At 41.7% G+C, this 26,228-nt stretch overlaps 1 protein-coding gene across 2 annotated transcripts in view; it reads right to left on the reverse strand.

The window, feature by feature from the left end:
• Positions 1–26,228, reverse strand: part of LOC124719985 (zinc finger protein OZF-like) — a 161,316-nt gene that overhangs the window by 24,263 nt on the left and 110,825 nt on the right. For both annotated transcript variants that reach the window (XM_047245212.1, XM_047245211.1), the window contains exon 6: positions 17,785–17,850. In XM_047245212.1, the coding sequence (XP_047101168.1) occupies positions 17,785–17,850 (66 nt within the window). The remainder of the gene's footprint in view (positions 1–17,784; positions 17,851–26,228) is intronic.

Below are 26,228 nucleotides of genomic sequence, written 5' to 3' on the forward strand. Positions count from 1 at the left end.
ACCCCACGTCAGTACGAAAACATTTCCCGAGCTATAAAATACGTGTTACATACCGTGTGCGTGTGCGGAGTGCGTACCTTATTATTACGTGAAGCTTTTCTCGCCCACAAAAGCAGAAAATAAAGAAAGCTCCTTTTTCTTCTTCAATTTATTGGCTATCGGGTAGTACCCATTCAGCCATCTCAGCAGTAATACTGATCAGGACAATACGAAAATAAGCACCACACAGCACTCAGTCTGTGAGTGGACAAAAAATCTTCAACTCGACACGGAATCGAAACCGGGACACTCCACTCCACATTTCGCCGTGCCGACTGCACAGCTACCGAGGCAGACGGCAGGAATGTGCTTCAGAATGGTACATTAAGCCAGAAAACACTTATGGCATCACATTTCCACTCTCAATTTGAAAAGAATATCTCGGATTTCAGAAGCTCAATAAACGCTTACATACTTTTGAGTGAGTTGTTACTTCTTACGCTTTGACTCAGCATTGCACTCGAATGTGTTGCCAGTGATTATAAAAGCTCCCCTCCCGATAGCTCGGGCCCCCCCCAACTCTCACCGACCGGACCCTAGGCAGTCTCACTAGCTCACTGCTCCCCACACCAGTCTCAGACATCACACTGCAAGATAGCTCTCTAGCTCACCACTCCCCACCACCCTTAAGGATCGGATCGCGAAAGCAGCTCCCTGCCGAGGCAACTAGCGCTCGCGGACGAGATCGCACGGAGCAGCGATACATGTTGCAACTCGCCTTCTTGACTGAACACTTCTCCATCTGAGTTCAGCTCTTTACTCTTTGTATCCTTATTTGATCAGTTCTAGTCGTCGTCGCCTTCTGTTGTCGCTCTTCTGTTCTCTCGTTGTGCGAGTGTTCTCATTAGGTGTACTATTATGTCTTCTTCTACATCTATTGCACTTATAATAGCTGTTGTTGACGTGTTGGTAGTCTTTAGGTGGACAGGATACTAAATATAATGGTACATATAACACACAATTATTTTAACATACACGATAGTCCGTGTCTGTATCAGGAGAAATGGTCGATATTAACAGATACGAGAGGAACGATCATTTGAAGCAAAAAATTAAATACGGGCATATGCTCTATTCCAAATGGTTTCCGAGATGGAACGTATTTAAAGTTACTTTTGTACGTTTTTTTTTTTAATAACACAAAAACCACGGACTATAGGGAAAACTTATTGCAGTACAAAATTAAACTAAATAAAATTTCCTTTAAAAAGGCCCTATTCATTTTTCCTCAAGGACTTACAGACTATACAAAAAGAGTGAGAGAGTGCAGAAAATCTTGCGCAAAGTGCACATGTCGAGGTGTAGGTAAGCCAGTTAGCGGTAGTTTCCCCGAATTGACAGACCACGCATCCTACAAGGCATGTTTTTTTAAGTAAGTACCGTTTTGAAATTAAAAAAAGACGTGCTAAGATATCGCAATAATTTTATTTTTACACGAAAGCCTGTACCTTAATCTAATTTTCTACATAATTTCCATCACTATTGAGGCACTTGTCATAATGTTGTACCAGTTTTTGAATACCCTCCTCATAGAAGTCTGCCGCCTGACTTGTTAACCACTGCATCACCACTGTTTTGACTTCGTCATCGTCTCGAAAATGCTGACCGCCCAGGTGTTTCTTCAAGAGAAGGAACAGACGGAAGTCACTGGGCGCAAGATCGGGGCTGTACGGAGCACGATCTAGAGTTTCCCATCGAAAAGATGTGATGAGATGACATCTTTGGTCCGATTCACCACATGTGGACGGGCATTGTCTTGCAGCAAAATGATGCCCTTGCTCAACTTCCACGGACTGTTGCTTTGATTCTAGTGTGACGTAGGCCACCCATGTTTCATCGCCCATAACAATTTGGCTTCACCACCATCGTTGTGGTACCACTAAAGGAAAGTCAATGCACTCGTTTGGTTTTGTGCACATCCGTCAACATTTTCGGTGCCCAATGTGCGCACAATTTTCGGTAATTCGAGTGCTCGGTCACAATGCCATACAAAACACTACAAGAAACATTAGGAAAGTCATCCCGCGAGGAGGAAATCATAAAGCATCTGTTTTCTCTCACCTTATTGTCCACTTCCTGCAGCAAACTTTCATTAACGACCGAAGGACGCCCACTCCGTCATTCATAATGCACATTTGTTCGGCCATCTTTAAATGCTCTCACCCACTTTCTTACCATTCCATCACTCATAATGTTTTCTCCGTAAACTCCACAGATCTCACGATGAATATCGATTGCTTTTAGGGCTTTAGCACTAAGAAAACTTATAACAGCCCGTACTTTACAGTCGGCGGGATTCACGATTATCGGAGGCATCTTAAACACTCAGTACAGGACGTAAACAAGGAAGACCCGTACTGTAATGGTGTCAGTGCATAGATTAAGGTACAGGCTTTCAAGTAAAAATAAAATTATTGAGATATCTTAGCACATTTTTTTTAATTTCAAAATGGTACTTACTTAAAAAACACGCCTCATATATCAAATTATTCATCTCCACTTTGTCTTCAATACTATAGTACGTTGTAAACAATGACAATGTACTGAACAATAAAGAAAATAAGTCAATGTTAAATATGTTCTGTCTTGGAAACTATTCAGAATAGTTCATATGTCCACACCAAGTTTTTTGCTTCAAATGATCATTCCCCTCATATTCCTCAATATTGACCATTCATACTAGGACTACTTGTATATTATGTTTAACTATTTATTTATTCATTTAATGTGAACAGATTAATGGCACCAAGAGTCCTCTTACATTAGATTACAGAGTTTTATATGTAATTACAAAACTCATTGAAATCACAGTTTCTTAAAAAATCATAATATTTTTAATATGACGTATCATCTTCTCTCTGCATGTGTTAGGCATTTGCCTGTTACACCCGACTGGTTGAAATTGTCGGTTCTCCTCATTTTTCCTAAATATCTTCTGCCCACTCGGTAATAATTATCACCAGTTTTGGTAATCTGTCATCTTCCATTCTCGTGACATAATCCTTCCAGTTGTTTCCGTACTCTTTACTCTGCTCATTTAAGTTTTTCACTGTCAGTTCTTTTCTGATGTCTACAGTCACTCTCCTGTCTGACAGAACGTGTCCAGCTACTCTTCTTAGCAATTGGATCTCCAGGGCTTATATTCTGATGTGAACAAGTGTTTCTGCTGTGTCGTCCGGGCAAGAGCTTCGAGGTCTAGGGAGCAGTAGTTATTACGAGGATCGACAATAAGCTCGATCGTTTGGACTCCGACTCCGTCCTGTACAGTAAATGCTGAGCTGAAAGATCGTTTGACAGGATTGTCAGCTCGAGAAAGAATTTTTCATGACTAACATCATTTGCTTCCACAAAATAATGTTTTCTTTACTGTTCGATGAAGGTACTGGTTTAGTTCCTCGGTTGGGGCAATGGGATCCACTGCAGCTTCTTCTTTGCCTTCTCTTCCCTAGATCACACAAGCTTTTCCACAGAGCATCTGGTCTTTGTTTTAGATTAATTCATTGTCATTTCTTAGCTATTGTTTCTCTCAGACTGATTGACTGTTTGTTTTCTGCTATAATCAATTTTATTTTCAAAGGCAGGAGGTCGTTTGTAAGTCTGATTTCCAGAGTCTCCACGATTCGTGAACTGTTGTAGCTCTTTCGGTAGCTAAGGTGCAGGTTTTCCCTTTAGGTTCCCGGTCTGTAATAGAGTTAGTTTGGTAGTAAATCCACGGAGTTGGCTGTTTAAATCTAGGAATGGTACAGAAGTCATCTCCCAAATTATCTCTTGTGCCTCCACTGCAAGTTCAGGTACACTGCTACATTTAGTCTCTGTATTTTGGAACTGTTTAAAATATTTGAAGAATAGAGAGCAAGTCACGAATATGATGATAAGAGCTGATATTCCAGGTAGGAACTTCTTTCTTCGTGGATTTCACGGCAAGTATATGTATGGGGGCTCAATTATAGGTTGCATTATGGGTAGGTGCAAAATGGAATACTGTTACATTTAAAGAAGAAACTACACACTTGAATTTCACAGTGAAGGGGCAGAATATTTATGTTAGTGTTTCTAGCATTATTTGTATGCTCCTGAGTCAAATCGAATTTTGAAAGGTCAGTTTTGAAACAGGCTATCCCACCTATTTTCAGAGGTCTGTAGATGACACACATTAGGCAAATTTTCTTAAGGGACTTGATATTTATGAACATATATTTGACTTGTTTGTCTTCATTACTTACGGATGTGAGTAGCACAGTTAGTAATAAGTCAAAGCCTTTGGTATTTCACTACTCCACCTGCTCATCTGTTTCTTCTGTGGTGTCCTAGGATAGTGGAGTTTATATTTATGGAACTGGAAAGCATGCTTGGCTTGAGCCAGGTGCACACATTCATTAGAGGAAAGACACGGATGGTGATTTTCTGAAATATATGGCGAAGTTCGTCGAATTGAGTTGAAAGTGATGGCCAACTATGTTTTACAGTAACAATAGACACACTGGTAGAACTAGCGGCTGCACAAGTAGAGACACTCATAGCTCCTAAAACACAGGCTTTAGAGTTCACTTGCACTGCTTTTTTCCGGCCTTCATCCACACCATTATCCTGCCATCTCTTGTTCACACACTCTTTGTGAGCAGCTGCATTTGCAGAGCCGAGCACAGGATACAGATCTGCTATGTCGTGTTGCGGGTAGCTCTGCATGGGAAACACATTATTATGGAAGTTCAAGTGTGGCTGCAAGTACTATTATTGTGAAATAATGAGATATGGAAGTGGATTCAGTGAAAAGTGCATAAGGAAGTAATTAAGTACGAGCAGTGCCACCAATAACGTATTTTGAGTATCCACCCATTTGCGTGTTCTACCGTACAACATCAACCATCCGTGTAGTGTTCGGCCTCCCAGAATGAAACTAATGTGAATCAGTAAAATGGTTTATCACAAAGGAGATTAATCAAATGCCAGTGCCTTGTAGTGAGTGTGAGAACACGCGTTCGGTCATCACATTTCCGCACCATCGACAATCAGCCGAGTCGTGGCGGTTACGCGCATGCTCGTAGAAGTGAGAACTGTGAACAGTAAATTAACTTTGTGAACAGTGTTATATTATTAAAAGTGTCAAGGAGGACTGGTACCACATATCTGTGTGTACGTGACGAGCGTAAGAACTCTCATTCCACAATTCGGATTCTGCATCATCAACTATCAACCACGTCGAGTCAGTTACGTGTACGCTCGTCCAAGTGATAATTGTTGATAACGTAATCATCATCATTGCCTGTGTATCTACTGCCAAAGGTTCGGCCAGACTACGACTGAAATACGTGAGACTGTGTGAAGTACAGTAGTGACATACATCAACATCATCAACAATACTGTACAATAATAAGGGAATGATAATTATGACCTTTCATCAAATTAAAGAATGTTAATTGGCATCAACACTTACAACTTAGCGTGTAAACAGTGCAACCTGCAATTTTCTTACTGTCTCAGAATATAATTGTTCATACCAGACATAGGACAGTGTTGTGTTTAGTGTTGAGTGGCTCCCCTAAACCCATTTGCATATTTATATACATAATTTCAGGCAAGCCAGCAGCAGCGTGGAGAAGAAATAATATGATCGCTGTGGGAGTACCTGGTACGTGGCGTAGAGAGGGCACACAGTCAAAGCGAGAACAGTTTAATGATTCCCCACCAGTTGAACCCCGGACGTGTTACAGTACATGCTACAAACTTCACGACTGTGGGTCTAGGTTTCACAGATCACAAGGTTCCACATCCCAATCTATAACTTCTGATTAGAGAATGGGCTGCATGCATATTTGTTCTCCCTTTAAGCTTTTAAAATGCCTATGTTAATAGTAAACACTTTAATTTTATCAGTATGCTTTTCAGTGCTGCACAACAATATGTTGTCCACATTGCCCTCATATAGAAAAATTATGAGCAATATATGGCACCATTTTACCAAACTGAAAGAAAAAGGAAAATTGCTCTACTGTCAGCAGATTATTCCCACGGCGTCTGGCTCATCATTACCATTACCACCACCACCACCACCACCACCACCACCACTACCACCTGAAGAGATGTCTGAAATCAAAGCGGCCTACAGTACCTCTCGAATGACATGGGTCAGGAAGCCGATCGTAATCAGCATCAATGAATGCAGAATTTTGAGAAATTATTTCTTGTGCACCGTCCCCACTGATATCTGCTTCCACCTCAGGTGAAGGTATCCTCCCAGAAATGTAAATTGAGTCTCAAGCTGCATCCAGCCGACCAGTGTCGTCAGGTTCTGGGCCGAGTCATGGTTTATTTCCTTTCGTGATGCCCTCACCCTCAACTGTGTTTCATTTGCGACAATCAATATGTAATTTTTTTAGTATTATAAAGGTGCTCTCATTAAATAAAAGTATGGCATTAAATGTACAGCTTTTAAAAATGACTTGCAGAGAATACCATTGCTTCTCTATGGTTGAAGAGACAGAATTTAATATGTGCTTTACCCAAATTATAATTGACAAAAACATTGTCACACCCTTCAATGCCCAGTTTGCATCACAAGTTATTTGATAAAATTAAAAATGCAAAGGCAGTCTGCCTTTCGTCTGATGCGTGGACGAGTGTAAATAACATCAGTTTCTACGCACTCGTTGCATATTTCATAGATGAGAAGAGCGAACTAAAGTCATTACTTTTAGAGTATTCACAAATCGAAGACAGGCACACTGCAGAAAAGATCTCAAACTGGGTAAAGTCATACAATATCAATTTTTAAATAACTTCCACAATAATAGAAAAAGTGTCAAATATGCAATTAACTGCCACACTTCTGAGACTTCCACATATCCCACACGCCGCACATTCTTTAAGCCCCACTGCACAACACGCAAATTCTGAAGTCTGTACAGAAAACTGTTGATAAGGTCAAATGAGTTTTCATGTTTCTTAAGGAGAGAAACTTTGCTTTGAAGCAAACTTGCTGCAATGCAAGAAAATTTAAAAGAATAATGACAAACTGAAACAAAATGTCCCAACCCGATGGGACTCTACTTGTGAAATGTTGCTAAGATTTACTTTAAATAAATATCTCAGTTTCTTCACTCACTATTTTAGGTGGAAAATTAATCACAGACTGGGAGGAAATGCAACAGGATTTACAGATTTTGAAAGTTTTCACCGAGGTAAGCAAAGGAGTGTCCTCAGAGAAAACAGCCTCACTTTTAAGAAAGAAAATCGTGCCAAGATTAACGGGACTAAAATTTAAGATAGTTGTTGTAGTTGTTGTTGTTGTTGTTGTTGTGGTCTTCAGTCCTGCGACTGGTTTGATGCAGCTCTCCATGCTACTCTATCCTCTGCAAGCTTCTTCATCTCCCAGTACCTACTGCAGCCTATATCCTTCTGAATCTGCTTAGTGTATTCATCTCTTGGTCTCCCTCTACGATTTTTACCCTCCACGCTGCGCTCCAATACTACACTGGTGATCCCTTGATGCCTCATTGCATGTCCTACCAACCAATCCCTTCTTCTGGTCAAGTTGTGCCACAAATTTCTCTTCTCTCCAATTCTATTCAATACCTCCTCATTAGTTATGTGATCTACCCATCTAATCTTCAGCATTCTTCTGTAGCACCACATTTCGAAAGCTTCTATTCTCTTCTTGTCCAGACTATTTATCATCCACATTTCACTTCCATACATGGCTACACTCCATACAAATACTTTCAGAAATGACTTCCTGACATTTAAATCTATATTCGATGTTGAAAAATTTTTCTTCTTCAGAAACGCTTTGCTTGCCATTGCCAGTCTACATTTTATATCCTCCCTAATTCGACCATCGTCAGTTATTTTGCTCCCCAAATAGCAAAATTCCGTTACTACTTTAAGTGTCTCATTTCCTAATCTAATTCCCTCCGCATGACCCTACTGAATTCGACTACAATCGATTGTCCTCGTTTTGCTTTTGTTGATGTTCATCTTATACCCTCCATTCTGTTCAACTGCTCTTCCAAGTCCTTTGCTGTCTCTCACAGAATTACAATGTCATCGGCGAACCTCAAATTTTTTATTTCTTCTCCATGGACTTTAATACCTACTCGGAACTTTTCTTTTGTTTCCTTTACTGCTTGCTGAATATACAGATTGAATAACATCGGGGATAGGCTACAACCCTGTCTCACTCATTTCCCAACCACTGCTTCCCTTTCATGTCCCTCGACTCTTATAACTGCCATCTGGTTTCTGTACAAATTGTAAATAGCCTTTCGCTCCCTATATTTTACCCCTGCCACCTTCAGAATTTGAAAGAGAGTATTCCAATCAACATTGTCAAAAGCTTTCTCTAAGTCTACAAATGCTAGAAACGTAGGTTTGCCTTTCCTTAATCTTTCTTCTAAGATACGGCGTAAGGTCAGTATTAAGACAAAAATAAAGAATATCCTCAAGAAATAGTCATTTGTTGATAATTTGCTTAAAGGGCTATCAGAGTGGTTTAGGGTTATCTTCAGTAACAAACTGATTAGTCAGTCAATGTTATTAGACCCCCAATTCAAAGGAGAGGATTTTCAGATGACAAAACATAAAACTGCTACACAAAGGCTACTGCAGAAATGGATGCGTTGGTTCTTCAACATCAAAAAACCAGAACTCATTTCTCAACCAGTTACCACTGTGATGCACGAGACGTTCGCAATCTGGGAGGAGTTCAATGAAGATATTAGTCAGCTTCAAGCAAGTCATGACTCAAAGTGTGGCAATTGTCAAACTCGACAAATATTTAGTGGAGAGAAACTTGCCTAGAAACAGCAATCCCTAAAGTGGTGCGCAACCAGAAAATTGCTGTGGCCAGTGCTGTACCAATTGGTTCTAAAATTACAAGGTGTACATAAAGTCTGGGAACACTTTCAATTATTTATTGCACAAGAACTAAACACTGTACAGATGTCATACATATTGCATTTTGAAGAGAAACCCTGAAAGTTTCTTTTTTTTCTTTTCTTTTTTTTATACAAAAATTTGATATGTGAACCACAAGTGACCCGGCAGACGTCAATACGGTAATCAAATTCTTGCCCTACCCATCCGAGCACGGCATCGTCGACTGTGGCAGTTGCTTCCCGTATTCTCTTCCGGCGCTCTGCTACATCACGTGGTAGAGGTGGTACATACACCAGATCTTTAACGTGTCCCAACAGAAAAAAGTCACACTGGCGACCAGGGAGGCCATTCCGTGAAACAGCTGTCCCCTTCTGTAGTACGGCCAATCCATTCATGTGGTAGCTCCGTGTTCAGGCGCCGACGAACTTCACGATGAACGTGGGGTGGAGCCTCATCCTGCTGGAAGAGGAACAGAGGGTCCGACTGTACTTGAGGCATCAGCCATTGCTGCAACATGTTCAGGTAGGAATATCCAGTCACAGTGCTCTCAGAGAAGGAGAATGGCTCGTACAGTTTTTGACGTGACAAGGTACAAAAAAATTTACCTTTGGGGAATCACACTCAAATCCAATGCATTCGTGTGGATTCTTTGCACCCCAGATTTGACAGTTATGCCTGTTCACTTTCCCATTAGTGTGAAAAGTGGCTTCATCGCTAAAAATTAAGCGATCAACAATGCCATCCCTATCCTCATTCAATTGTTGGACTGTGAACAAAACTCTTGTCTCGATTGTCATCATTGAGCTTGTGCATTAGCTCCAATTTGAATGGTTTCATAGACAGATTTGTCGGAGGGCTTTCCACACTGTCATTGGAGTCATTTTGAGTTTACGGGGTGCACGACGCACCGATTTCTTTGGACTCCTTACGAATGTCTCTTGTACGTGCTCCACATTCACTTCACTCACACCGGAACGTCCGCTTCTCTTTGCCAGGCACAAGCGACCCGTCATGAATTTGTTGTGCTAGTGGTAAATGGCCTTTCTTGCTGGTGGCTTCTTACTGTACTCTGTTCTAAACAGCTGTTGAACAGCTGTAGCACACTTGTTTTTCTCGAACTCTGACATACAGAAAGCTCGCTCAGCACCTGAACTCACCATGTTTGCGACTAGTGCTGACTATCGGCAAATTACTAAACTACGCTGTGGTGATATATGTGGAAGGAAAAAAAAAAAAAAAAAAAATTTTCAGGGTTTCCCTTCAAAATGGCACAAGTATGATATCTGTAAGATGTTTGGTTCTTGTGCAATAAATAATTGAAAGTGTTCCCCGACTTTATGTACACTCCGTATTATGTACCACAGCAACATCAGTGGCCTGTGAATGAATATTTTCAAAAGAGGACAAATGTGCACTAAGAAGAGAAAGAGATTCACATAGACTAAAATGGGTCAGACTTTATTTATAAAGTGACACTATTGACTAATTTTTCCTTTATTGGAACATACGTGGCAGTACTGACTGTAAATGACTGCTGCACATAAAAAATTTTCTACTTGATAAAAAATATACAAGATTTTGCTGTAGTATTTGTAACTTTTGCTGCAGACGAAATTTAAAGCTTTTTCTCTCTGAAAATTGCTAGGGACATAACACAAAATTATTACTCCTCTTATATGTTCTTTCAAAATAGAACCATATCAGATAAAAATACAGATTTAGTGACATGTATTAAAAAGGCAATGTACCTTCCTTTTACTTATTTTTTTGAGCGAATGATGAGTGCCGAGTCACAAAAAAGAGCTAGATCACTCCAGTGAGCCCATATCTACTGCAGACATGAGCTTAGACATTGATTGGGGGGGGGGGGGGGGGGGGAGTAGAAAAGGAGAGAAGTAAAAATACTGTAGGTGCGTGTAGTGCTGGAATTAGAGCAGGGAAGGGTGGGTGAAGGACAATGACAAATGAAGGTTGAGGCTACATTGCAGGGAAAGGCTGGTGTTGGTAGGAAGGATCCAGATGATACAGGCTGTGAAGTAGTCACTGAAGTGAAGAATGTCATGTCGGGCAGCGTGTTCAGCAACTGGGTGGTCCAGCCGTCTCTCAGCCACAGTTTGTCGGTGGCCATTCGTGTGAAAAACACCCACGCAGAACGTAGAACGCAGCACAGTGGTTGAAGCTTAGCTTGTAAATCACACGACTGGTTTCAGAGGCAACTCTGCCTTTGATGGGATAGGTGGTGCTCGTGACTGGACCGGAGTAGGTGGTGGTGGGAGGACGCGTGGAGCAGGTCTCGAATCTAGGCCCATTACGGGGATACGAGCCACGGGGCAAGCAGTCGAGAGACGGACAGGGATATTGTGTAGGTTCTGTGGGTGGCAGAATACCACTGTGGCAGGGGTGGGAAGGATAGTGGGTAGGACATTCCTCATTTCGGGGCACGACGAGAGGTAGTAAAAACTCTGGTGGAGAGTACGATTCAGTTGTTCCAGTCCTGGGTAGTACTGAGTCTCAATGGAAATGCTCCTCTGTGGCCAGATGGTGGGTCTTTGGGAGGTGGTGGGTGACCCAGAGATAAGACACAGCAGACCTCCCCTCAGTATATTTTGAGAGGGACCGCTCGTACTGCAGGTGCGACAGCCACGGGTGGCAGGGCTGTACAGAAGGGACTTCTCCGTACGGAACGAGCAGCAGCTGTCGAAGTGGTATTGCTGGGGGTCGGTAAGTTTGATACGGATGGAGAGTACTGATGTAGCCACCTTTGAGGTGGACGTCAACATCGGGGAAGGTGCCCGACGGGTTGAGGACGACCTAGTGAAGCGAATGGGGGAGAAGGTGACGACATTCTGGAAGAATACGGATAGGGTGTATGCAATCTCGACCCAGATCACGAGAATGTCATCAGTTTATCTGAACTGGGTGAGGCGTTTGGAACTCTGCCTTGTTTGGAAGTATTCCTCTACATGTCCGCGAATAGGTTGGCATAGGATGCTGCCACACTGCTGCCCACTGTTGCACCACTAATTTGCTTTTAGGTGATGCCTTCTGTGGTGTCACCACCAGGCACCACACTTGCTAGGTGGTAGCCTTTAAATCAGCCAGCATACGTCGGACCCGCGTGTCACCACTATCAGTGATTGCAGATCGAGCGCCGCCACACGGCACGTCTGGTCTAGAGTGACTCCCTAGCACTCGCCTCAGTTGTACAGCCGACTTTGCTAGTGACGGTTCACTGTCTACATATGCTCTCATTTGCAGAGATGACAGTTTAGCATAGCCTTCAGCTACGTCATTTGCTATCACCTAGCAAGGCGCCATATTCAGTTACTATTGATATTGATGTTGTGAATCATGTACCTTCAAGAGCGACGTTCATCATTAATGGATTAAAGTTAAGTATTAAACTAATAACATCTGATTTTTGAATTCTAATTCCTAGTCATGTTCCAGACCTCACGTCACTATAGTTCTTCCCTCCTCACACCAGCCTGCGTGAGCTAAAATGCGTGCATTTGGGCCTCCAATAGTAACACGGTGTTGGCTCTTCTGCCAACCCAACACCTTCAATGGTGAAGTAATTGTGGGGTGAGTATATAGTTGGTTATAGTGACCAGAAAATAAGTTGTAGGTTTGGCATCCATGGGGCATTGGGAAATGCAGTGTTCAATAGTGGTAAAGTTAGGGACGTTAGTGTAAAGGGAGGCGACACTGATGGTGTAGAGCAGGGTGCCTTGTGGCAGAGGAACAGGAACTGTGGAGAGTCGGTGGAGTAAACGGTTGGTGTCTTTTACATAGGATGGTGGGTTTCAGGTAATAGGCTGAATGTTTATGGCTACAAGGGCAGAGATTCTCTTAAAAGGGGTGTCCTGGATGGTCGGGTTGACGGACCTTCGGAAGCACGCAGAAGGTAGGAGAGTGGGGAGCATTAGGGACGAGGGGAGAGAGAGATTCGGGAGAGGTCCTGGGCGCTATGGATTTGAGGAGAAACTGGAGATCCTGTCTGGAATAGGCTCACTGTGGCAGGGTTTGTAGCTGGATGAATCTGACAGCTGGTGGAGTCCTTCTGCCAGGCAATCGCTGCTGTTCAAAAGCCTACAGCCTTTGTCAGCAGGTAGGACTACAGGTCGGGATCAATTTTGGATTGCAGTTCTTTCTGAGGATGTAAGGTCAGCTTTCACAACGAGTGATTTGGTGAATGATGGTGAGACGAGGTTTTAGGTTAAGAAAGTGCGGAATGTTAAGAGGGGGTGATTCGGGGACAGAGGGAGCGGATCCTGGTCGGATGGAGGAGTGAACTGAGTCAGCTAGGATTCGACAATAGTTTTTGGTCGAGTCCGATTGGTAAGATTGGTGACGAGAAAGTGTTTCCACTGTGCGGACTGGGAGAAGGAGAGAATGACTTTAACAAATCCTGCATGACTGATATTGGGAGGGGACAATAGGTGAGGCCTTTGGAAAGGATAGATACTTCTGTGGGACTGAGGGTTTTGGAGGAAAGGTTTGTGACTGCGTTTCAGGTTTGTTTGGATTCTGGATTCCGTATAGTGGCGAGAGGGACTTTCTGACGGTGTGGTAAATGTAGTATGTCTGCGAGGCAGAGTTTTTCCAGCTATGAGGGGATGTGGGGGAAGTTTGGAGATTGTTGCAGGGGTGGTAGATAGTGGTAATTCGAGGCAGGAGTAGGGAGTGAACAGGCTGGAGAGTTTCTTGAGGTGGCATTGTGCATGCTGCTCTATTTCCTGGAGGGCAAGACTTTCAGTGTGAGAGATGGGATACAGAAATTTGGGATTGCAGAGCAGGTGAATTTAATGGATGGAGAGGAGGTCTCGCAAAGAGGTTTGAGCCCGATTTACACGATTTTGCCGGACAAGGTTGGTGACGGCTAATGACTGCCGGAATCTGAACGGAGGGGGGTCACTGTGGAAGGAGGGGTTGCTGCCGAAGGCAGGTAATTTGGTGCTAAGGACATTTGGGAAGATTCTATGAGCCAGGAAACAATGCAGGAACAGTACGTAGGATTAAGTTCTGGCTAGAGATACGGAAACCTTTGTGTACCGGTGCAGATGGAAGGAGCAGTGGAGGATAAAAATGCATAGAAATGCTTAAATCATGTAAAAAAAAAAAAAATACATTTCATCTCGGATTTTCGGTGTTAAATTACATAAAATCCTAGGACATATATACATGGGCCATCTAGAGGAATCTTTCTTAACCACCCACAACGCCAAACCTTCAAAACTTCAGATACGACGATGACGTCTTCACGATCTGGATCAAATGTAGGTACACCCTATCCAGATTCCCCCAAAACCTCAACACCTTATCCCTCATTCACTTTACTTGGTCTTTCTCAAACCAACAAGCCATATTCCGCAATGTCGACATCCACCTCATACAGTCCAGTGACTAAAGCCGCGACGTCTGTAGTGAGGAATAATCCCTCTTCAAATATACTGAGGATCTCACCGAGGCCTTCGCAGACCAAGATTATCCTCCCGACCTTGTATAGTAACACATCTCCCATGCCTCATCTCTCCAGTTACGCACCACCTCCCAAAGTCCCACCAGCCACAAAGGAGCACTCCTCTCACAACTCAGTACGACCCGAGTAACACTCTCCGCCAGGATTTCCACTACCTCCCGTCGTGCCCCGAAACGAGAAATGCTAGCAACTATACTTCCCACCAAATCTACACAATATCTTCGTTCATCCCTACTCCCAAATCCCTACATCATGGCTCATATTTCTGTAACACTCTTAGATGCAAAACTCTCTCATACATCCTCCCACCACCACACCCATTCCATTCTGGTCACAAGCACCTCCATCGAAGGAAGGGCTACCTGAGAAACCCGTTGTTCGATCTACAAGCTAAGCTGCAACCACTGAGCTGCATTCTACGTGGGCACAACAACTGATAAACTGTCTGCCAGCACAAAAGACCGACAAACTGTGGTCGGCAGACAGCTGGACCACCCAGTTGCTGAGCATGCTGTCCGACACTACATTCTTCACTTCGATGACTACTCCACAGCCTTCCTATCGACACCATTTTTCTGAACTGTAAGTAAGAGCCTACGGACCTATCAGACCAGCTGTGTGGCTAGATTGAAGAGTTAGCAAACAGAACAAAGCATGTTGTTCTCAATGGAGAGACATCTACAGACATTAAAGTAACCTCTGGCGTGCCACAGGGGAGTGTTATGGGACCATTGCTTTTCACAATATACATAAATGACCTAGTAGATAGTGTCAGAAGTTCCATGCGGCTTTTTGCGGATGATGCTGTAGTATACAGAGAAGTTGCAGCATTAGAAAATTGTAGCGAAATGCAGGAAGATCTGCAGCGGATGGGCACTCGGTACAGGATGTGGCAACTGGCCCTTAACATAGACAAATGAAATTATGCGAATACATAGAAAGAAGGATCCTTTATTGTACGATTATATGATAGCGGAACAAACACTGGTAGCAGTTACTTTCTGTAAAATATCTGGGAGTATGCGTGCGGAACGATTTGAAGTGGAATGATCGTATAAAATTAATTGTCGGTAAGGCGGGTACCAGGGTGAGATTCATTGGGAGATTCCTTAGAAAATGTAGTCCATCAACAAAGGAGGTGGCTTACAAGACACTCGTTCGACCTATACTTGAGTATTGCTCATCAGTGTGGGATCCGTACCGGATCGGGTTGACGGAGGAGATAGAGAAGATCCAAAGAAGAGCGCCGTGTTTCGTTACAGGGTTATTTGGTAAGCGTGATAGCGTTACGGAGATGTTTAGCAAACTCGAGTGGCAGACTCTGCAAGAGAGGCACTCTGCATCGCGGTGTAGCTTGCTCGCCAGGTTTCGAGAGGGTGCGTTTCTGGATGAGGTATCGAATATATTGCTTCCCCCTACTTATACCTCCCGAGGAGATCACGACTGTAAAATTACAGAGAGAATCAAGCACGCACGGAGGCTTTCAGACAGTCGTTCTTCCCGCGAACTGTACGCGGCTGGAACAGAAAAGGGAGGTAATGACAGTGGCACGTAAAGTGCCCTCCGCCACACACCGTTTGGCAGCTTGCGGAGTATAGATGTAGATGTAGATGTAGATGAACTGCACGTGTGGGAACTCTCCCTGCAACATGTCCTACGTTCCAGTAACCCCCACTGGCCTTAACCTCATTTAGACCCTGTCCTCTCCTGCTCGCACTCCAGCACTACACCGTCCTCTATTTCACCGATGCACCCACAGCTTCTCTTGCCCTCATCTAATTCTCTCCCTTTCTGCTCGACCCTGTCCCTGCCATCCCTCCGACCTCCCGACGGCACGTAGCTGCCCTTCTCTCTCCCTGTACGTTCCCACAAGCAGTACTTCACTGTCCCCACGCAGCCTCCTCCTCCTCAGCCCCACCTCCCAGATCGCTTCTGCCGTCACGCACAGTCGTTTGCAGTCCGGCATCGGTGGCCACAATCTGTAGTCCCGTGTCTGACCTACGTTTGCGTCAGTGTGCGCAAGTTGTCTATTTTAGAAGAAGGCCTTTTGGCCAGAAGCTCACGTGTTTAGCAGTCTTTTTGTTATGCCTATCTGTGACTCGACATGTCCATTATATGGTGAGTAGTAATGTATCCTTTTCACAATACTGTCATTATCCTGTTCTGGTTCTTGCACTGTTTAACGTTTTAACAAAGGTCTGTAAATTGGTATTGTTACATCTCTTAATGACACATTCCGACGCAGAGACTTACAATACCTTAAAGGCTGCGCCAAAGATTAAATTGAGAGGCATGTAGACTATAATCTTTGTAATGTTGACATTGGATTCTCTTTTGTTTCATACTCCAAGAAGGAGCTAAGAGACACTTTCGATTGTTGCCTCGTGGAGTATGGACGTAATTTTTGGAGTGTGCGGAAAGGCAGCCGTATAGTTAGTAATTACGGTTTGTGCGACGAGCACAGCGAGTCTTATTGTGTCATGAATAAAAAATAGTGAGAAGTATCTAAGTTTTACAAGAATTACTTAAAGCGACGTAGCACTGTATTCCTCGGTTTCCACCGTCTTCGTGAAGTGAACCGATGCCGACTCGGGGAAGATACACACAGGCGACAGAGAGAAGAACACCGGTGGCGACTAACGAATTAATATTGTGGCAGAAGGACTAATTCTACGTCTAAGGTGAGAACTCTGATTAAATCTACAATGACGTAGAATTCAAAATGTAATTAATCGGAATGGTAAATTATATTACAGGCAAATTTTACGCTGCACTGAATTTGTCCGCATTCAAGCCGGTCAATAGAGTCCGTAAAAAAAAGCCTTTCAAAAATTCAGTTCCACGTCCATAATTTTTCCTCTTTTCAAAATATCAATAATTTTTTTTTTTTTTTTTTATTTATTTCGCCACAATCTTTATTTATACCATGGCAGCTGTGGCTTCCCAGTCAGTTCTACACACATCTAGTTTGTTCCAGTATGAGTTGTAAATCAAGTTTGTACTCGTCAGCATACAGTAATAGCTAATCAGTCATATAATTTGTGATGCATCTGAGAGTAAAGTGAAATCTACACAAAATTGTATGTGTAAATGATGCTACTAGAAACAATAAAAAAAGATTGAGTGCAACTAGTTCTCGCATTATTAATTAACGTATACAATCCTCGGATCTAATCGATCTACACTCGAAGTTAAGCATATTAAAATCAATTAATTTCTGCATACTATCCCACAAATTTCAGTTTGTTGGTGGTATTGACTGGCTTGTTGGCCCACACACAAGTCTAAAACATAATTTTTGCTTGCACGAAACAATGATTTTTATTAAGTACGACAATCAGATAGTAATGTGACAATACAGTAAATAAAAAGACAAGCAAAGCACTCACTATGTCTCCTTCAGAAGCCAGGGGGTCCCTCGAGGCCTCGTCATCGGCAGGTAAACACGTCGGAACCTGTGAAGTGGAGAAACGTGTCAGCGAAGTAGCTCTCTGCTGACAAAGCGACTGAGAATGTCTCGAACAGCTGGTCCTCCGCAGCTTACAATGAGAAATTGCCTTTCTGGTTCACTAGCTAATATTTTCCTACACAGTACTGGGAACAGTTTTTAGATCCATCTTTCATAGACTAACAAAGTTTATTACTATCACATATATGTAGAAAGCATGCTAATTTTATTTCATGGAACAGAAACAAAAACACACTGCAAATACTTGAATAAAAACATCACATTTAGAATTGAGCACAAACTACAAAACAAATAAACTTTCTAGATCAGAAAAACACTAAAAATGGACCAATAGACTAATTAAATATCTCCCAGAAGAAGACGGCCACAGACTGCATAATTCACCGTAGTTCTTGCCATCCAAAAACACATAAGAAAGCCGTTTTTCAGACTTGCATAAAATGATGATAAAATATTTGCTTAGTAAATAAAATATTACATCTGAACTAAAAACAGTGGGGCGGGGGAGAAATAATGATTGTACTCCCACCTTAATCGACAAAATTTATACTAAAAAGTTGTGCATCAATAAAAAGGAAATAAGTTAGCATTAGCAAGCAAAACCACATTATAACCACAAAACTCAGTTCACTATAATACTATAATGATAGCAGGAGAAACAGAACTTCTTCTTCAGATAAATATATAGGATTATCATACAATGTCAAATAGGGGTTAAGAAGGAGTTGGTTTAATAATGAATAAGAAAACAGGAACGTGGGTGTCATAAGCAAGAGACACACACAGCCCACACCACCACAGTAGTACAAGTTTATAAGCCAATAGCTTTGCAGATGACGATGATATTGAAGAAATGCATGATGACATAAAAGAATTCAGATAGTCAACAGAGACAAAAATCTAATTGTGGTGGGAAACGGGGACTCAGTAGCTGGAAAAGGAAGAGAAGGAAAGGTAGTAGGTGAATATGGACCAGGGAATAGGAATGAAAGAAGAAGCCACCTGGCTATATTTTGTACATGGGGTAATTTAATCATTGCAATTTAAGAACCATCAAAGAAGGTTGAATACATGGAAGAGACCTGGAAACACTGGAAGGTTTCAGTCTGACTCAGATGTGGGCTCTGACCACAATTTAGTGGTTATGAACTGTAGTTTAAAACTAAAGAAATTGCTGAAAGATAGGAAATTAATTAGATGGAACCTGGATAAGCTGAAATGACCAGAGGCGGCTGAGTGTTTCAGAGAGAGCATTACGAATGACTGACTAGAACAGAGCAAAGAGAAGATGAATGGGTAGCTCTGAGAGATGGAATAGTGAAGGCAGCGGAGGATCAAATAGGTAAAAAGTCAAGGCCTAATAGAAACCCTTGGATAACACAGGAGATATTGAATTTAACTGATGAAAGGAGAAAATAAAGAAATGTAGCATATGAAGCAGGCAAAAGGGAATACAAATATCTAAAAACTGAGATTGACAAGAAGTGTTAATGGTTAAGCGAGAATGGCTAGAGGACAAAAATGGCTCTGTGCACTATGGGACTTAAACATCTGAGGTCATCAGTCCCCTAGAACTCAGAACTACTTAAACCTAATTAACCTAAGGACATCACACACATCCATGCCCGAGGCAGGATTCGAACCTGCGACCATAACAGTTGCGCAGTTCCAGACTGAGGCGCCTAGAACTGCTCGGCCACACAGGCCGGTGCTAAGAGGGCAAATGAAAGTAATTAGAAGCATATATCACTAGTGGAAAAATAGATACTGGCTACAGGAAAATTAAAGAAGCCCTTAGAGAAGAGAGAACTAGCTGTATGAATATCAAGAGCTCAGATGGAAAACCAGTCCGAAGCAAAGACGAAAAAGTTGAAAGGTGGAAGAAGCATATAGAAGGTATATGCAAGGGAGATGAACTTGAAGGCAATATTATGGAAATGGAAGAGGACATAGATGAAGACGAGATGGGAGATATGATACTGCAATAAGAATTTGACAGAACACTGAAATACTTAAAGTCCAAACAAGGGCGCAGGAGCAGATGACATTCCATCAAAGCTACTGATAGTCTTGGGGGAGCCTGCCATGACAAAATTCTTCCATCTGATATGCAAGATGTACAAGACAAGTGAAATACCCTCAGACTTGAAGAAGAATGTAATAATTACAATTCCAAAGAACACAGATGCTGTCAGGTGTAAATATTATCAAACAATCAGTTTAATAAGCAAAGTACTAACATGAATTCTTTACAGAAGGAGAATGGAAAACCTGGTAGAAGCCAGCCTTGGGGAACATCGGTTTTGATTCCAGAGAAATGCTGGAAATGCAAGGTAATATAGATCCTATGACTTATTTTAGAAGATACGTTAAGAAAAGTTTATACATTTATAGCATTTGTAGACTTAGAGAAAGCTTTTGACAATGTTGACTGGAATACTCTCTTCAGGAGTTTGTAGCCATTCTCTGACATTATTTGATCCATACACTGAGCAAGCAGCAAAGGAAATCAAAGAAAAATTTAGAGTAGGAATTAAAGTCCAAGGAGAAGAAATAAAAACTTTGACGTTTTCCGATGACATTGTAATTATGTCAGAGACAGTAAAGGACTAGAAAGAGCAGTTGCATGTAATGGGCAGTGTATTGAAAAGAAGATATAAGATGAACACCAGCAAAAGCAAGACTGGGATAACAGGAGGTAGTTGAATTAAATCAGGTACTGCTGATGGAATTAAATTAGGAAATGAGACACTTAAAAAGGTAGATGAGCTTTTCTATTTGAACAGCAAAATAACTGATGAAACAGCGAAATAACTGAAGATGGTCAAAGCAGGGATGAAATAAAACAGACTGGCAATGTCAGGAAAAGTGTTTCTTAAACAAGAGGAACTTGTTAACATTGAATATAGATTTAGGAATCAGGAAGTCAATTCTGGGAGTATCTGCATGGAGAGTAGCCATGTATGGAAGTGAAACATGTACCATAAACAATTTAGACAAGAAGAGAGTACAAGTTTTCTTAATGTGGTGCTACAGAAGAATGCTGAAGATTAGACAAGTAGATCACGTAATTAATGAGGAGGTACTGAACAGAATTAGTGAAAAAAGAAATTTGTAGCACAACCCGACTAGTGGAAGGGATCGGTTAATGGGACACATTCCAAGACATCAAGGGATCCTCAATTTAGAACTGGGGGGGGGGGGGGGGGGGGGAGGGGGGGGGGGTAAAAACCTTAGAGGGAGACCAAGAGATGAATACAATAGGCCGATTCACAAGGATGCAACTTACCATAGTTACCCAAATCTAAGCTACATTCTAAGCTCCACCTGAAAAATGAGACTCAAAATTCAAGGAGGGAAAAAGTTTTCAGCTGCACTTCAAAATCAAAACAAAGTTGGTTCATTATAACATGTGATACAAAATAGATGGAACGGATGAAGATACAGCTACAGTAGTTGGGTTCGATTCATAAGCTTAATAGCTTAGCTTCAGCAAAATTATTTTGTGGATTAATTTACTCTTTAAAACATTTAAAATATCGTAACTTGTCTGCACAGAATTTATAGTCATAGATGATCTAAAAATCAGTTTACGAAAGTCAGTTGCCGTGCTTAATTGCTGGCTATATAACTATTCAGAATAAGATGCACTAAGCGGTAGCAGAACAGACATAAAAGACTATTGTGATTGGCAAACTTTCGGAGTCAGTGGCTCCTTCTTCAGGCGGAAGGGTTGAAGGACAAGGAAGAAGGGTGAAGGAAAAGAACTGGAAAGATCTAGAGAAAAGTGGTAGAGTTTGGGTACTCAGCCAGCATCACGAATCAGGGGGGCTTTCCCAAAATCGACCCCTTTTCCTAGACCTCTACAGTTCCTTTCCTTCACCCTTCTTCATTCTCCTTCAACCCTTCTGCCTGAAGAATGGGCCACTTGCTCCAATAGCTTGCCAATCACAACAGTCTTTTACCTGTGCGTTCTGCCACTGCTTCGTGAGTAGATTTTTTACCTATTCAACTAAATAATTTTATCAATAATGATTTTTTTTCATTGTTATATGCAGAATAATATGAATGTAAACATTACATGATATGTATGTGTGTCAGCATTTACGATTGTCTCACTCAATTTTATTATAGGGACAGGATTTAAATGAGGTAACAGCTAACACGCAAGAATATATGTAGTAATGTTTACATTCGTATTATTCTTATGACAACAGGGTGTATATGCGAACAAGGGAAAAGAATTCCCGGATTTTCCCAGATCTCCTGCTTAAAAATACGCTTTCTCATGGGTGAAAATACACTTTTTCCGTGTTAAGAGACAGTATACTTTCTGTCACTACTCTAAAACTTATCAATCCTTTGAATGGATATGGTTTTATACAGCAACATAGAATTTCCCAGCACTTTAGAAAACGAAACACAGGGGGGAAAACACGTTTTGGAAAGATCTTTGACGTGCAGTAACATGTACACTGCACATTTTGGTATTACGAAAGCATAAATTCAAATTCCAACAACAGGAAAAGTTAATGGTTTAAGTTAATATACATAGTGTTGCTACAAGAAAAGCTTTCGCATATAATATTTGTCTCGAAGACTAATAAGCTACAAGATAAGCTAAGCTTTCACATTTAATGTTGATCTGTTTAGTGCATGTCACACTTTAAGATGCATCACACAAATACGCCAGTAAAATTTTTAATACAGACATAAATCTCTGATATTCTGGGCTCAAAATTCTTCTAAATGGCTCATCATCAAAGCATTCATTTTCAAATGAGAACAAACACTCTGTGATCACAGAAATTCATCGTGCATTCTCGCACATAGTTCATCTTGCGTAAAAGGAAATTTAATTCGAAAACAACACTTTTCGAACCAAAATTCGCAATATTTTCCCGCAACCTGTTAGAAACAGGTTCATTTCAGCAGTTGCCAGAGAGCGCCAGATAATAGGCATCCCTGCGCTTGCGCAGCTACGGTGACGTAGGAAGCCCGTATGTTTGTATGCGTGAAACATTAGAAGAGCTTACTTACACTATGTCATAAAAGAAACAAGACATCAGAGCGTCGGAATTTCGTGAACCATACTAAAACGCATAGTTCGCCTTGAAGTGCACATTCGTATGTCCGGATTCCCAATGACGTAAGCCTCGACCTGATATTAAGCTTTTCAGTCTGGTTTCCAGGACGTAAATTTTCTTGGAGTACCAGTACTGTATTATCTTACGTTTGGTTCTTTATTATGGCCTAATGCCGTAAGTGCTAGAAGATGAAAACGTGCACTTTAAATGCAGTGAACAGTTGAAACTAGCCAATAGTGTGGAATTAAACATTTCGTTTCAAATAAATTTACTGCCTCTGCAGGAAAGCTTAATAAAAGAAAAGTTCCTTTAGCAAACTGACAAAAATAACTTTATTGTTCTGCAAGGCGATTAATACTTGACTGTCAGAAAGGTGGAAATAAAATCAAATCTGAAACTAGTAACATAGTAATTATGTGAATGCATTTTAATTCACTTGATAGCTTCCAGCCACAGAAATCCGTCTCGTTTTCATTTGGTGTGAGAGCAGTAAACGAAGAGGAAACAGAGAAATCACTAAATGTAAACACGGGTCATCTGGAAACTACCCCCCTACTCCCCCCCCCCCCCCCCCTCATCCCCCTCCGCACTATAACTCAGACTGCTCTGCACTCTATGCATAATGCATAAGAATGTCAAAATTCATATTCATTTTGTAGTGCACATCTTTCTGAAGAGTCTGACACATAAAACACATATCTTCGAGGAAATGTAAGACATGTTATTTGATCTTAAGTGTGCCGAAGTGCCTCTTCAAACAATATTCTTATACCACATGTCACTGTATTTTGCTCTGTGGAACTCAAACGTGTATATTTTGTAATGGATGCCATCAAACTATATTCAGGACAGTGGAAATTAAAATGGCCTGTAGTGCCTCTCCTGCTCCCAGTCGGCCAGTTTGACATCCTGCCCCTCTTAAACATAAAAAAAAATAAAAAACAAAAATTCGCAATTAATACTGGATGTGATTATATGTCACCGGGAGAACAAGAACTCTTCAAAAAATATGGACTCTTTATTGCCTATTGGCTAATAACTTGCTCTTCTGTGTGACATGAAATTAAATACAGGACACCTAAAACCAGTAAAGACAAGAGACAGGAAAGACAGTACACATTTCTTCAATCTTTAGGTCCTAGCGATTTTTCTCTCTGTCTTGCTACAGCTTTACATGGCGTGCTTTCCTTTCTGCGAAAGAACTATTACCTCATTCGAGTTCACCAAATGTTTTGCTACATGAAAAATCAAAATGTCGTCGTCCAACACCGAAAAAGCTGTTAATAGAAATAGTACTTAAGACTGCTGTGGTTTCCCAATCTGATTACATATATGTTGCCCCTGTTGCTGGATGAACCAAAATAGGCCTTTCTAATATTGCAGCAATTGTAACACACACCAAATAAGTGAGACTGTTTTGGCAATAACGATCATTTTTGTAGTACGACAGAATATAATTCACGAAGTACCAGTACGAAATACCTGTTTGGCCATCTACAATCAAAAAGCTTTATGTTAGGAAATAGTTTCACATTTGATTCATACACTACAGTTTCTCCTGCACGAGACTGAAAAGTAGTAGAAAGAAACTTCTGTATAAATTTGGAATCATATTCTTCCGTAATTTGTGTGATGTCCCCATTTCTTCTCCTTCCTCATTCTAGCAAACAATCTCGTCATCAGTAATTCTGTAACTATTCCTACCACTGTCAAAACTCATTCTCCGGTAAACTTTACTAACCCTGCCACAATCACCAGTTTAGTTATCCAGTGACTATTCTCCAGTTAGGCATTAATACGTGTTCATACAATGCGTTTTCTGCGCTACTCCGAGAATGGAACTTAAGCGGCAGTTAGCAAGGGACTACAACTGGTCCTGACTAGTGTAGCGATCTGGCCAAAAATTTTCTGTCAAATTTCAGTTTCTTGGATACACCGAGAAGAAATACGTAATCTTTCTTACCTGTTATACCTGTCAGTCTTCTATTTCCACTCTGGTGGTCTGAATCTATGGATTTCGCTAGTAATTATAACAACGCCGAGCATCTGCAAACCGAATCAACCACATAAACAAGCAGCAGTTGGCATTCACCAGTTCAGCTTTATTCTGCTCAGCTCGTATAGCCCCATCCCGTTTTGTCTGCAGGAAAGTTCATTTCTAGATGCGACGATGATTCCCCTGGCAGAGATATCACGTACACTATGCACGCATTCAAAAATCAACTTATAATTCATTCAGAAATCAACTTATAATGTGTTCAAAAATGTCCAAAAACCACCAGGGGTGCCTTTCAAAGTCATACGAATAATCAATAGACCGTCTTGCACTGGAAGCTAGGTGCTTTGTGAAACAAAGTTTTTTTTTTTTCCCCTCAAGAATATGAATTTGCCCCCTCCTCCCGAAATTACCACCCAGTTCAGATACTCCGGTTTGCCACCTCCCCTCCCCTCCCCACCCACACACTAGGTCCGGGCCTGCTGTGCACGCGTGAATCTGGCAGCTTGGGCGCATCAGTAAAATCTTTCTGGGTACCCCATGTGGCTGGTTGCTGCTACTGCTGCTTACACAGCCAACAGCCACACTTCTGTAGCCAGAAGCGGGAGAAGGTATTACTAATACGTGACTCAACTGCGCGTGTGCGTGAGCCCGCTCATAACTGGCTAATTGATCTAATGTAAACAGTTGTGACGCCACACTCGCCGGAGGCAATTTGTTGTTACAAAGCACTGCATAGTTTTCCTAAAGCCTTTGACACATTTTGCAGTTGGCAGACGCTTGTACGAGCACTGTGTTATTTTATTTCCTTTGCAATTTAAGTTTTATTTTCATTTTTTTCTCTCTAAAAAATTCCCGGGGTTTTCCCAGTTTTCTCCCAGGTGAAAAATTCCCAGGTTTTTCCCGGATCTCCCGGCTGTCCCAGGTCGTATACGCCCTGGACAAAGAGAGTATGCGATTCACGATTCATAGGAACCGTCTACTGTCACCGGTAGGAAAACAATGACGATGTACTGACAAAGTGTCGGCCATATTGACTTACGTTCTGAACACGAGCTTGCCAATCGGCTTTTCGTAGCAGATTCGTAGTGAAGTGGCAGCGCTGGAGAAACAGCAGCACCACGAAGCCGACCTCTGCCGATGCCTTAAGTGCCTGCAGCACGGTTAGCATTTTTTCTGCATAAGAAATAATTTCCTCCTGGAATTTGGCACTGTAATGAAAGCTTTTCATTATGGTTCACTACACAAGCACTTCACAATATGTGAAATGAAAATGAGCCA

This window comes from Schistocerca piceifrons, chromosome 11 (genome assembly GCF_021461385.2).
Source record: "Schistocerca piceifrons isolate TAMUIC-IGC-003096 chromosome 11, iqSchPice1.1, whole genome shotgun sequence".
Classification (NCBI taxonomy): Eukaryota; Metazoa; Arthropoda; class Insecta; order Orthoptera; family Acrididae; genus Schistocerca; species Schistocerca piceifrons.